The following is a 13,101-nucleotide window of genomic DNA, read 5'->3' as shown; positions in this document are numbered from 1 at the left end:
TTTCCATGCAACTGCTTAAATCACATTCAAAATAAGAAGACTAGGAATATATTTTTCATTACAATGAAAATTATTTAATAAGAATAAAAAAGAAAAATTAATTATTCTAACCATGCAATTTTTATTAACCTTTTAACAGGTGCATCAAAAAAAAGAAAAATAATAATCCAAGAGTGAGAGCACACTGTTCATACACCATTCAGCTTTTTTTAAACTAAAAGGCAATAAACAGTTGAAAATGGTGTCATACTTTATGATTTTATTGTAACATTATATTAGACAAGAACATATAGCTTAAGTAACGATCTGAAAAAAAATTCCAACTACCTCACTTCTAACACCGAATGACATGAAGTGAGTGAAATAAAAACCAAAACTGTTATTAGCGTTCACACTTTTATAATTCCAAAAGATATTTTAAGTTCTTTTTCTGTTTTTTGTGTACAAACGGCAGAAGCATATCCACAAGGAAGTTAAATGGAACAAAATATTAAAAATCTTTTGTCATATGATATTTAAGGTACATTAATATTATACACAAAGCAATTTAATTCTAATAAAAAAAATCTTTAAATAAAGTTAAATTAACATTAAATTCAAATAATGCATTTTTTAATATTTACTAGAAAGATAAAAAGTGCTTTGCAATTCACTAACTGAACAATTTTAAACCTAAATGCAAACTAGAAATTATATTTCTGTAAGTGTTTGCACCCACACAAAAATAGACTTTTCTGATTTCAACTACATTTATTTTTACTGATTCTAATCTAATCTTGTTTTAAATTTGTAGCATCCTAAAATGTCCCAAAAAAGCATATATTACTTATGCAGCATGTGACATTTGTATGACACTTTTGTACTATATTGTCAAAAGTGTCATATTAACCATATTGTATTTTTAAGAAATATCCTTATAATTAATTTTTAAATGTTACAGAAGCCCTATAGAGTTGAATAGAACACTGACTTACCAACCCAAATTAAATTTATACAATTCTTTTATTAAACTACATCCTATTGCTGCAAACCAATGAGCAACAAGAGGGAATTTACACAGAAATGCCCCATAAATATTTGGGAAATTTATTTTTGAACCTTGAGTTAGGTGCAGAGAAATTTGTAATTCCTCTGGGAGCACAAAAATTTGAAAAATCAGCAAAAAATAATTCAAAATTGTTCGTTTTTTTTTTTTGATGCCACCTTTATTTTCAATCTTTTCTGAACACAACTGTGAAAAATCCAAGTTCTATATTAAAAACATATATTTTTAATTAACTTTTGAAATTAAAACTCCCTTTAGGCTTGTCAGGCAGTGAATGCAAATTTAAAAATACATACTTTTTCAATGAATACTACAATTAGACACCAGGCTGTCGATAACAGGAGTGCTCAATGCATGAAACAAGAAGTGCACATCAACAGTTTGATTACAGGTGATGTATCAAAGTCACAATGCCAGAGTTACTGACTGGAGGAAATCACAAGCAAGGAAAGGGGAGAGGAAAGCAAGCAAACAAGCTTGCTATCAGTAAGTGTACATGACAGATACTAATCAACACTTGCATTTCATGCTTTAAGTGGTCAAACAGATAGGTTCCATTTCTGGGAGCTAAGAAAATCATATAATTTGTCACATTCTAGGAAGTTTAACCCATGCTACAATTCTATTGTATTGCAATATTACACAATGTTTCATCATATAATTATTCACAAGCACTTCTTCTGTTCTGCCTATCATTCTGTACAGCTCAAATTCTTATAAATTCTCATGGCTGCATCAACTAATACATCTAATCATATGAAATTATTGCTTAAATATTTTTCCAACACAAGCTTCACATTAATTTTCTGGGGGGGGAGCCTTACTTGTAACGTTATACCACAATTCGCCCACGCTTTTCCTGGTACTGTGCATTGGAGATACATTCATATTTTGACTATAGCAACACACATGCTTGTGTTGCTATAGTCAAAACTGAATTTCAGAAAATATTTCATAACAAACAAGCTATTCCAATAAATATAAAATCATTGCTAAAAGTTCCAAATAAAAAGGCAAATCTCTAATATTAACTGAGAAAATTTTAATTTTAACCAAATTCAAATATATGCTATGCAACAGACAGTCATAAGCAGCCATGAGATAGAATGGCACATGCTTCCAAGGAAACACATTCATGCTTTCACTCCCAACATCGATAGTGAATCTCTCATCTAAGAAACTAATAGAAAATGATCATTCAGTGTTAGAATATGAGGTCCAATTTCGCTGTAAGAAATAACCAATATCCTGTTATACAGACTGTATTGCAGAAAAACAAATAAAACTAAATAGCCACTCAGATAAAAATAGAATTCTGCACACTGTTAATGCAATTATTAACAGTAAAATAAACATAAAATCTATTATGTTAGTGAACTAATAGACCACACTATTATATCACGTGGTAGATTAATGGTAGATTAAGTAATTTATTATTGAAATAATACAATTTTAAAGGAATAAAACCACCTCAATGCCAAACACAAACTATTTATGGCTACATTTCGAGAACTCACTGTTTCCCATCTTCAGGCCTATGGCAACAGAGTAACCTATAGGCTTCAATTTAGAGTGTAATCTTAGGGATTTTTCATTAATTATCTTTATTTATTTATTAATTAATAAGTTAATTATATTATTAGCAAAGTGTAATAATTTGTAAAGGAATATAGTATAATTAGAATACACTGTACTGTAAATAATCAAATATCATTATCAAATTTAAATTGCAATACTACTCCTCAAACAATATTCTATCCCCCACAGGCCTGAAGATGGGAAACAATGAGTTCCTGAAACGTAGCCATAAACAGTTTGTCTTTGGCATTGAGGTGGTTCAATTCTTTTAAAATTGTATCATTTCAATAATAAGTTACTTAATCTACCACATGATATAATAGTATACCGTCTATCCCTTCATTACATAACAATGAAAAAATCATAGACACCCTCTTCCAAGTAATAAAATATACAATCTTTCCATACCGAGTTTTTTTTTTTTTTTTAGTTATTGGCACATTGGCTTCTGTGGCTATAATGCACCTCCCAAAGTTTTTGTATTTTCTACTCTGATCCAAGCCCGAGGCGGGATTCGAACCCGCGACCTTTGGGTTGCCAGGTAGGCACTTTACCCACCTGGCTAGCCTGGTCGGCCCATACCAAGTGGATAGCATTAAAAGGTTATATGAAGCCACAGATATAATAACAGAAAGTGGATGGAGACACTTTAGCTATTTTAAACAAAACAGAATATAAAGAAAAATTAGACAAACATTACAAGATCCAGACACATCACAGATAATTATTTTTAAGCCACATAAAAAATTAAGCATTGAACATACTTCAGAGCAACAAAGAAATAAATTTACATACATTATAAGATATCAGACTTAGAAATAAAATTATGCCATTCATTTTGGTACAATAAAATTGCACAAACCAGAACATCCCCTTCATCCAATAGTGACATACAAACATTCTGCCTTTGCAAATTTTATCTTCCTTTTAAGGCTATTTCACCACCTATGAAATTTTCAAATAGTGCTTAATACTGCCATTAATTATTAGGTGCATTAAGTGCTTAATACACACATTAATCAGTACCATTAGAGATTACTAAATGATGATATCACCCTAGGATCATTTCAAAATTATCTCCTCACACACTAATGTTGATGCAGGACACCAGTTAAAAACAGTGCCCAGCCTTTTCTGTGGGCACTATTCTTAAATTAACATCATTCCTTCCTTGTCCAGGCTAGATACTTCAGGTTTGGCTCAGATATAAAAAAAAAAAGCTACATGGGATTAAGAATTCATTCCATAGTTTGATACAAATTTCTAGCAAATTTTCAAACTGCATGTCTGATACGCATCATGGAATTCATGGAAAATAAGAAACTTTTAAAACATTTTAACACATTTAAAATGTTTTTAAAATTTTGCAATTTTAAAAACATTTACAATTGCAGAGGTGTTAATTCAATCATGTAAAGATTTCACACTTCAGACTGACAACTCAAAGGAGATAACAAATAAAGAAATAATGCTGGTGTATGTATGATATGAAAAGGACTATGGCATTAAAGAATATTAGTTCTAGTGAACTTCAATTGACTACTGAAGCAATAGATATATTTGATGTCTTTAGTGATCGCTGGTTAAATATGAGTTGAATTGGAAGGAAGGCTGGTTTAACTACAAATGGAGTGCTGCTATAACAGAGATTCACTCTGGTGTTATTGCTAGATTGCAGAGGTGTTAATTCAATCATGTAAAGATTTCACACTTCAGACTGACAACTCAAAGGAGATAACAAAGAAATAATGCTGGTGTATGTATGATATGAAAAGGACTATGGCATTAAAGAATATTAGTTCTAGTGAACTTCAATTGACTACTGAAGCAATAGATATATTTGATGTCTTTAGTGATCGCTGGTTAAATATGAGTTGAATTGGAAGGAAGGCTGGTTTAACTACAAATGGAGTGCTGCTATAACAGAGATTCACTCTGGTGTTATTGCTAGAGTAAAAGCGGTTGCTCTCAAATAAAGACATTTGAGAGCAACTCAGTTTTATTAATCAAGAAATGTTGGCAACAAAAAATATGTACACCAAACTACATGAAGTAATTCCAGTTTATTTTCATTGTTGTGTGGTGACACAGGAGATGCACACAAACAATAATTACTTCATACAGAAATCTATTGGCTCTCACGAAGAAAAGTATTATCTCTCATATTTCAATTTTGAAAGAACACTGAGCTTCTTCATCACGATAAAGAGCCAGAGTGGGCAAAACTCTTCTAAAATAAGGAGTGAATTGCTAAACTTGTATAATTTTGCTCGAGTGAGTACAGAGAAGGGCAGCGATATTTGTGAGGGGAACAAAGGGTTGCTGTTACCAAGAGAGGCTTCAGTTCTGAAAATAGCAGCATCTGGAGACTAGGCACCTATGAGGTGATCTGATTGAGGTGTTTAAGGCTTTGAATGGATTGAGCAAAATTTAAATTGAAGGTTGGTTGCAGAATAGATGTACAGTGGGAGTTTGCTTTTAGTTAGCAAGTGGTTGATTGCTGGAACGAACTTTCATCTGATGTTGTGGAAGCTGACAGCTTGAATAAATTCAAGGAAGAACTAGACAAACTATTGTAGGGGATAAATAGGTGAAATGGGAGGTGTATTTTTTTTTGGCTGATGCTGTATAAGCCTGCTTTCTTGCATCATTTGCCACTACTAATGCTAATTTAAGTGACATTTTCCAATTTTAATCTTCCAGTACAAGGAAGGCCATCTTTAATTTTCAAATGACCGACAAAGCAGATGCATTAAAAGAGAAACTAGTATTATGGAAACAATGAACATCAAAAAAAAGTTACAAACCCTTCCCATTATAGCATTTACTGTTGATAAAAGCAGAGAAAATCATGATGTTCAGAAAATAAATGACATTATCATAAAACACCTGAAATCTTTATGAGTATATCAGTGCTTTTTTTTTTTTTTTTTTGTACCCTGGATGAAAAGGATCCCATATCTGAAAATGAGTGGGTAAGGACTCCATTCAGTAACAATTAAGATTTTAATTTAACAATAAGGCAAAACAATATGCTGTTGGCACTGTCAAGTGATAAGGAGTTTGGAAACATTTTAAAAATTCATTTTTCCTGCATCAGTTTTAGTTGAAATCTTCCCATGAATATTCTGAATTGAGTGAAAGAGCATTAAGAGTGTTGCTTCTCTTTTAAATCTTTTTACCTCTGTGGCACTTGTTCAACCACTACCATGATAAAAATGAAGTACAGAAACAAGCTAGACACTCAAGCTCCACTTTGGGTGGCACTGACAAACAGAGCCTCAAACTGAAAAAACTGTTTCAAGAAAACAATCACATACAATATGCTGTGGTATGTTAGGGTCCTGCATTGGGTCAGGTGCGGTTCCAGTTTTTGAATGCAAATAATTTAATACAATAAATTACAAAAATTAATATGATGCATAAAGTAACTGTTTTTATTAGTTTTTTTTTTTAAGCAACATTATTTACTGAATTATCAGGTGTATATCATACTTTTATGCGAGTCGAATTACATACAACACTACCCCACTATTTTATAAATTGCATGCATTCACCAAAAGGTATGATTAATTTTATAGATTAAAAATTTTTATTTTTTAATCCCCCCTCCTCAATATTATTGTCAGATGTTAATAGTAGACAAAATATAACAAACATCCTTTTTCAATTTCTGAATTATTTCTGATTATGATGTTATTGTTATTATGTTGTCATGTTATGTTGCATCTGATTATGAAATTTTTCAGCACAAAACTGAAATCATTAAAAGTTTCCCAAAGATTGCAGATTAAATGAACATTAACTTAGGATTGCATTCATCATGATAAATTCAAAATTACTGTATAATATGGTAGTTTATACTTATAAAATCATTTTTACAAGAATTTATTAAAATCATTAATATCATTTTTACAAGATGTATATTTGATTTGAATTATTATGCAACTTAAATAAGTTCAAGACAGAACTAGACAAACATTTGGAGTGAATGGATGGGTGAAATGGGAAGGTTTTTTTTTTTTTTGGCTGATTCTATATAACCTTGCTTTCTTGCATCATAAGCCTCTACTAATGCTATGGTGCATGGGTAACTTAGGCCATGATGTGGCAATCCCAAGGATATAAAATGTGAAATATATGAAAAATTGGATAGATTATATAATTAAGAAAATGTGCATTTAGAATTTGAAATTGGAGCTGTAAATTGACTGAGAGAGAGAGAGAGAGAGAGAGAGAGAGAGAGAGAGAGAGAGAGAGAGAGAGAGAGAGAGAGATACAGGAGGATGCATCCCCCCCAATTGCAAATGGGGGAGGTGTATCCATTGAACTATGAAAGCATATATCATTTTATTTTGGCCAATTATGTGATCTGCATAAATTGGTTTTGGCCAATTACACAATCTGCATAAATCATATATCATCCAATCTTTGTCATGTCCTCTCCTCTGTTGGAGAATGGAAGGAATTTAATTCTTACCATCCCTGTAACAGTACATCAAAAAATTTTCTACATCTGGATTACTAACCCAAGAAAGAAGAATACAACTGAAGCCAGAAATTGCTTATTTTCTTTTTCTGCACAGCAACGTACTAAAAATTTAATTATATGTTTCATTCTTTTTTCTTTATATATATATATATATATATATATATATATATATATATATATATATATATATATATATATATATATATAAACAGATATTGTTATTTTTGTGCACTATATACAATACAATAAAATATTAATATTATTGATTGATTTATTTTAATTTAAAGCTACTATAATTATTACTAACATGTAGAAAATTTAATAAAATTTTTTTCTCAATACATTTTTTGTGTGTGTGTGTGTGTGTGTGTGTGTGTGTGTGTACGAACAATGCAGTGGACCCACATAGGACTGTAGTCTATGTAATAAAATTTTATCATTTTTTTTCTGTATTTGGATTTATTTTTAATATATCCTATTATTTCTTTGGTATATATCAGTATCAATATGATAACACATATATTATCATAAATATTGATAAGACAATTTCTACCTAAAAAAATAATGTTAAATGTTTATAAATGGTTGATTGGTACATGAACAACTAATTAACTAAATAAAACATAGATATAACGAAACATTATCAAATTTCTGTGAATATAAATACCTGCGAGTTTTATAAAAAGAAATGGCAGATAAAAAGGAGATTTATTTAAATAAAGATTCAATTCATATCAAATAGTCTTTCCTGAATTAACATATATACAATCAGGTCAAAAATGCAGTTTGAAATTTTACTTCACAATTCCTTTTAATCTATGTATTAGAAGGCACACTAAAGAAATGTGTAAATGTGAGGATAGCAAACACAGTAATGCATTTGGTTTGAAGTTTAGGAAACTGACTATTACAAAGAGACTAAATCCCTGAAGTGAAATAAACTCATGAACCTATCGATCTTATGCAAAAACACCTCACTGTATGTGTGCCATTAACAATTTATTTTGAATATCAATTTAGAAGACTAAAAACCATACATTATGATCTTGAGATAACGCATGGTAAGAGGAGGGGGGAAAAAAACAACTTACATGCTGTCTACAGTCCTTATTCTGTTTCCTCAATTCTGCCCGACATTCCTTTTGAAGAAATGCCCTTCAACTCTCAGATTAGAACTAGTGATCTTAGTCATCCATGTGGTGGGCAGGGCAAAAATAGGCACACCTTTAAAAAAAATCATTTTCTTGGTAGACTAAGTATATAATGATAAATTCATTTCAACATGTTACCCAGGAGTCACCTGTGATCTAGTGCATTTTTATACTAAGTAGAACTGGGTTAGGAAATTTTGAACCCACTTAAAAAAAAAAGTCTACGGTTTTTAAGACTAGAGGAAAAATTTTTTTTTTTCTTTCTTCTAGACTTGAAAACGGTCAAAACTGATGTTTTCTGTAAAGTGTTCTTTCCAGCTTTAATAAAACTCAATCATTTTTTGCCTTTAAAATTTATGTTGAGTGCAGCATTATTTAATAATCTCTTATTACAGTTTAACAAAAAAGAACAGATTTAAGTTATCATCCATATTATGTAAACTTTTTTTTGAATATTATTATGGAGGAAGATAAAGGTATATTAGCATTAGCATTAGTTGAGGCATATGACACAAGAAAGCAAGCTTATAACAGCATCAGCCAAAAAAAAAAAAAAAAAACTTCCCATTTTGCCATCCAGTCACTCCAAATGTTTGTCTATATGAATACCAATGAAAGATGCCACTTTGATTTCTATATATACAGTAAACTGTAGAGTGTACTACATATTTGAACACTCTGGAATTGAGGGGTGCTGGATTTTAAAGCAGCAAACCAACTCACATAAGTGTTTGTATGACCAGCTAGACAGCTGTCATTTTCAAGAGCAGTTTACTAAATGTGCAATAGCATTAATACTGTCAATACCATCTCACCCTCATGATCTAAGTGAATTCCCTTCTTAAAATAAAATCTAATTAGTTGTGAAACTTTTTTTTAAAAATTAAATTGTAGCTTTTTCATTTAACAAAAACTTGGAAACACTAACATTATAGGAATAGAAATGTGTCATCACAAAACTGAAAGAATAAACAATAAATGAAGTTTATCCCAAAAGTAGTGCATAAAAGTGGTTAATTAGCCAGTGGGTTGTTGATAGTTAGAACAAACTTCCACCTGTTGTAGTGGAGGTTAACAACTTAAATAAGTTAAAGGCAGAACTAGACAAACATTTGGGGTGAACGGATGGGTGAAATGGGAAGGGTTTTTTTTTGGCTGATGCTATATAAGCTTGCTTTCTTGCATCATATGCCTCTACTAATGCTAATATGACCATAACCTCTTTCAGCCTTGAAAAGGGAGCTCAAAGAAGCTACAAAAACAGGTAAATAACTGTACTTGGATTGTTTAGTTTGAATAATTTGCTTAGGTGAATTTATATAATATCATTACACTAAACGTTATTTTCATAATCTTTATAATCTAGGAATGACCTTATTTTTCTGACTGAAGAGAATATAAAATTCTGAATTTCCAACTGAACGCCAACCTTGCTTTATTAACACAGGAGACAAAGCCTTTCGGTTACAATTTCTGAGATAGTTGTCACTAAACAACTAGTGGAGTTCCTCAGGGTTCAGTGTTGGGTCCATTGTTTTCTGTATTTATAAATGATATTGATGATGGTATATCAAGCTTAATGTCCAAGTTTGCAGACGATACAAAGGTTGGCAGGGTTGTTAAGGACACTACTGATGCTATGCTGCTGCTGCAACAGGATCTGGAAAGGTTGAGCAGATGGGCTGAGAGGTGGCAAATGAAGTTTAACATTGACAAATGTAAAGTACTACATATGGGAAACAATAATCCCAGATCAATGTATCAACTCTGTGGTACTACGCTGACAGTGGTAGAGAATGAAAAGGACCTGGGGGTAATTGTGCAGGCAGATATGAAGTTCTCTGAGCAATGCAGACGAGCTGCAAGAGTAGCTCATGGTGTCTTGTCAATGATATATAGGAATTTTTCTAGTAGAGACAGGGATGTGATTATTCCCTTGTATAAGGCATTGGTCAGGCCACACCTTGAGTACTGTATACAGGTCTGGAGGCCTCATTTCAAGAACGACGTAGAGCTGCTGGAACGAGTACAGAGAAGGGCAACAAGATTAGTGAATGGAACAAAGGGTTGCTCTTACGAAGAAAGGCTTAAGTTTTGCAAATTACAGAGTCTGGAGACTAGGCATCGGCGAGGTGATCTGATAGAGGTGTATAAGGCTTTGAATGGCTTGAGCATGCTCAATGCCGATGGGATTCTTCCTCTTGCTCAGAATAATCACCTGAGAGGGCATAAATTCAAATTGAGGAAGGATGGATGTCAGATAGATGTGCGGAAATTTGCCTTTAGCCAGCGGGCAGTCGGTTTGTGGAATAGACTTCCATCACTTGTTGTTGAAGTTGATAGCCTAAACAAATTTAAGGCTCAGCTGGACAGGTATTTCAAACGAACGGAGGGGTGAAATGGGAGTAGTGGTTGTATTTTTTTTTTTTTTTTTTTTTGGCTGATGCTGAATAAGCTTGCTTTCTTGCATCATATGCCTCTACTAATGCTAATGCTAACAATTCAAAGATATCTGGCAACACCTCACGAGGAGAGAATGGCTGTTGTCAGGTAACTATCTGCTTCAAATAAAAACCTAAAGAGGTGAACCACTGCCTGGCTTCTCATTTGGATTCAATACTTTAATCACACTAGTACAAAGTTGGTAACAGCAGCTAATGAGATGCTATTAAGCCTCAAAAGTCACAGTGGTTTCTTAGAGATCAAGTGAATAGTTGATCATGTGGTGCTGGATGAACCCCAAGTAAATGAAAAGAGAAATATTAGAAATACTAGCAACTTGACTGAAAGGATGCAAAACATTTTGTAAAACAAACTATATCACTTATTATGACAAAGGTTTCTGCATGACGGGTTCTCGACCTTTTGACACCCAATCAGAAATGTCTTTGATTAGAAACTTTGAAGCAATCAAAGCAAACCTTTTGCTCATTATCAAGCAAGTTCTGCAAACTTCCTGGCAAGGTATGTAATTATGGATTAAATATGGTTTCATCACTTTGAATGTCATCATTCGAACTATAATCAGAACAAAGGAAGCACAATCTAAATTACAAGGTGCAATCAAATCAAAGAAAGGGGCCAGAAAAGCTGACTAAAGGTGTTTTGTTTCACCAAGACAATGCACTTGTTTACTCATTGGCTACTGCCATAGCTGCAATTCATCAGGCTGGTTATGAACCTTTGCCCACCCCAATATACTTTCCAGATGTAGCTGCTTCTGATTTCCAACTATTCTCGAAAATAAAAACCAATTGTCTTGAAGGAAATTTGGGTTGAATGATAAGGTAATAAGCAACCACGTATTCCCTTTCTGAAACCTTCAGAAAGCAACTACAAAACTGGGATCAAGAATTTAGAGCACTCCTGGAAAAAGCACATTGGGTTACGAGGAGACTATGTCAAAAATATTGTGAAGTCAACATTAGATAATAACTCCTTCTATGCTAGACTAGAAACTTATCAAACTACCCTTGTAATTACACTAGTTTTTCTCAAATGCATTGCAGTGCTTTTCTTCTCAATATTAAGGATATTATAGCAAATTTCTATTACTATTTACAGATTACAAACAAATTAAGCTATCCAAACACATAGTTTACCTCTGTTTTATTTCTGGATATGTAAACATTATTACTCTTCTTGCTTTTCATTACCTATATCACTTTTTAAAATAGACACACAAGCACAAAATGATGAACTGAGAAGTCAAACTAAGTTATAACTAACCACTCTGCATGGTTTTCGATGTTTGTAAACTAATAGCTGTTTTTAACTCAGGTTTTTATGCCAATTTTATGTTATTCACTTATTTTCTATCACATACTGTTTTTTCACAAATCACTTAAGCTGATGTCAAGAGTTGTATTATTGAATGTATTAAGTTAGAAGTAACTGCTGAGAATTCGTAAACTAAATCTTCATATGTTGGCAACCACTGCCTTCAGTCATTTGTTTCTTTACCTTGAGAGCTCCACACAGCAGTGTTTATCAGTGTGAGCTCGGTTTATTTTTGAAGTTAGCATCAAACCTGTGCTTAAAAGTGAGTAAAATGTCTTCATGCAAGTGTTTGAACAATCCGAACTCATTTTATTATTTTTGTGGAAGTTATGTAGCCCTCAGCCATGACAATAGCCAATGAGACAAGATATTACAGAATTCGTAAAAAATGCATATTGTGCTTATTTTGGAGTGAAACTCTGTGACCAAGATAACCAATGGGCTGAAAATAAGGTTTGCCAAACCTGTGTTAAAGCCCTGAGATTGTGGAAAAATGGTAAAAAGAAGGCTATGCCATTTGCAATTCCCATGATTTGGCGGGCAAGGAGTAAGCACTGGAATGTGAAGGTCTGGCCAAAGAGGGACAGTTTGTTGCCTGGATCAAAGAACATAGTTCATAAACCACTATAATAGACCCACTGGTAGACCCCAAAACTGTCCTCGGTACACCCTTACACATCAAATAGTTTCTGAAAGCTTGACCTCAGGAAGGTTCCTGCTTCAACTAGCTTTGTACTAAATTCCTATTGATCATCCAAAAGAAGCTAAAACAAGGTATTTTTGTTGGACCTAAAATTCACAAACTCAAGAGGGACCGAGACAATGAATAAAAGGGAAAAACAGGCATGGATTAGCTTCAAGTCTGTTATCAAGAACTTCCTAGGGAAGAATAAGGATCCAGACGATAAGATTATAGTTGAAAATATGTTGGCAAACTTCGAGAAGCTGGGCTGCAACATAAGTGTGAGGGTATATCTAGGAAATGTTAGTAAAGAGATTTTACCAAGACATTAAAAACATGGAGATGAGGTACCAGTGGAGGTGGAACATCAATA

General features: G+C 32.7%; 1 protein-coding gene across 3 annotated transcripts in view; it reads right to left on the bottom strand.

The window, feature by feature from the left end:
• Window positions 1-8,158: 8,158 nt before the first annotated feature.
• Window positions 8,159-13,101, bottom strand: part of LOC150088904 (HMG box-containing protein 1-like) — a 118,733-nt gene continuing 113,790 nt past the window's right edge. For all 3 annotated transcript variants that reach the window (XM_090370949.1, XM_090370950.1, XM_090370951.1), the window contains one exon: window positions 8,159-8,339. In XM_090370949.1, coding sequence (XP_090227075.1) covers window positions 8,300-8,339 — 40 coding nt within the window. In that variant the 3' untranslated portion in view covers window positions 8,159-8,299. The remainder of the gene's footprint in view (window positions 8,340-13,101) is intronic.

The sequence above is a fragment of the Mastigoproctus giganteus genome, chromosome 3 (assembly GCF_048544385.1).
Source record: "Mastigoproctus giganteus isolate SK-2022 chromosome 3, ASM4854438v1, whole genome shotgun sequence".
In the NCBI taxonomy this organism is placed as follows: domain Eukaryota; kingdom Metazoa; phylum Arthropoda; class Arachnida; order Uropygi; family Thelyphonidae; genus Mastigoproctus; species Mastigoproctus giganteus.
Note: the sequence above shows the minus strand (reverse complement) of the source record. Positions and strands in the feature narration are given on the sequence as shown.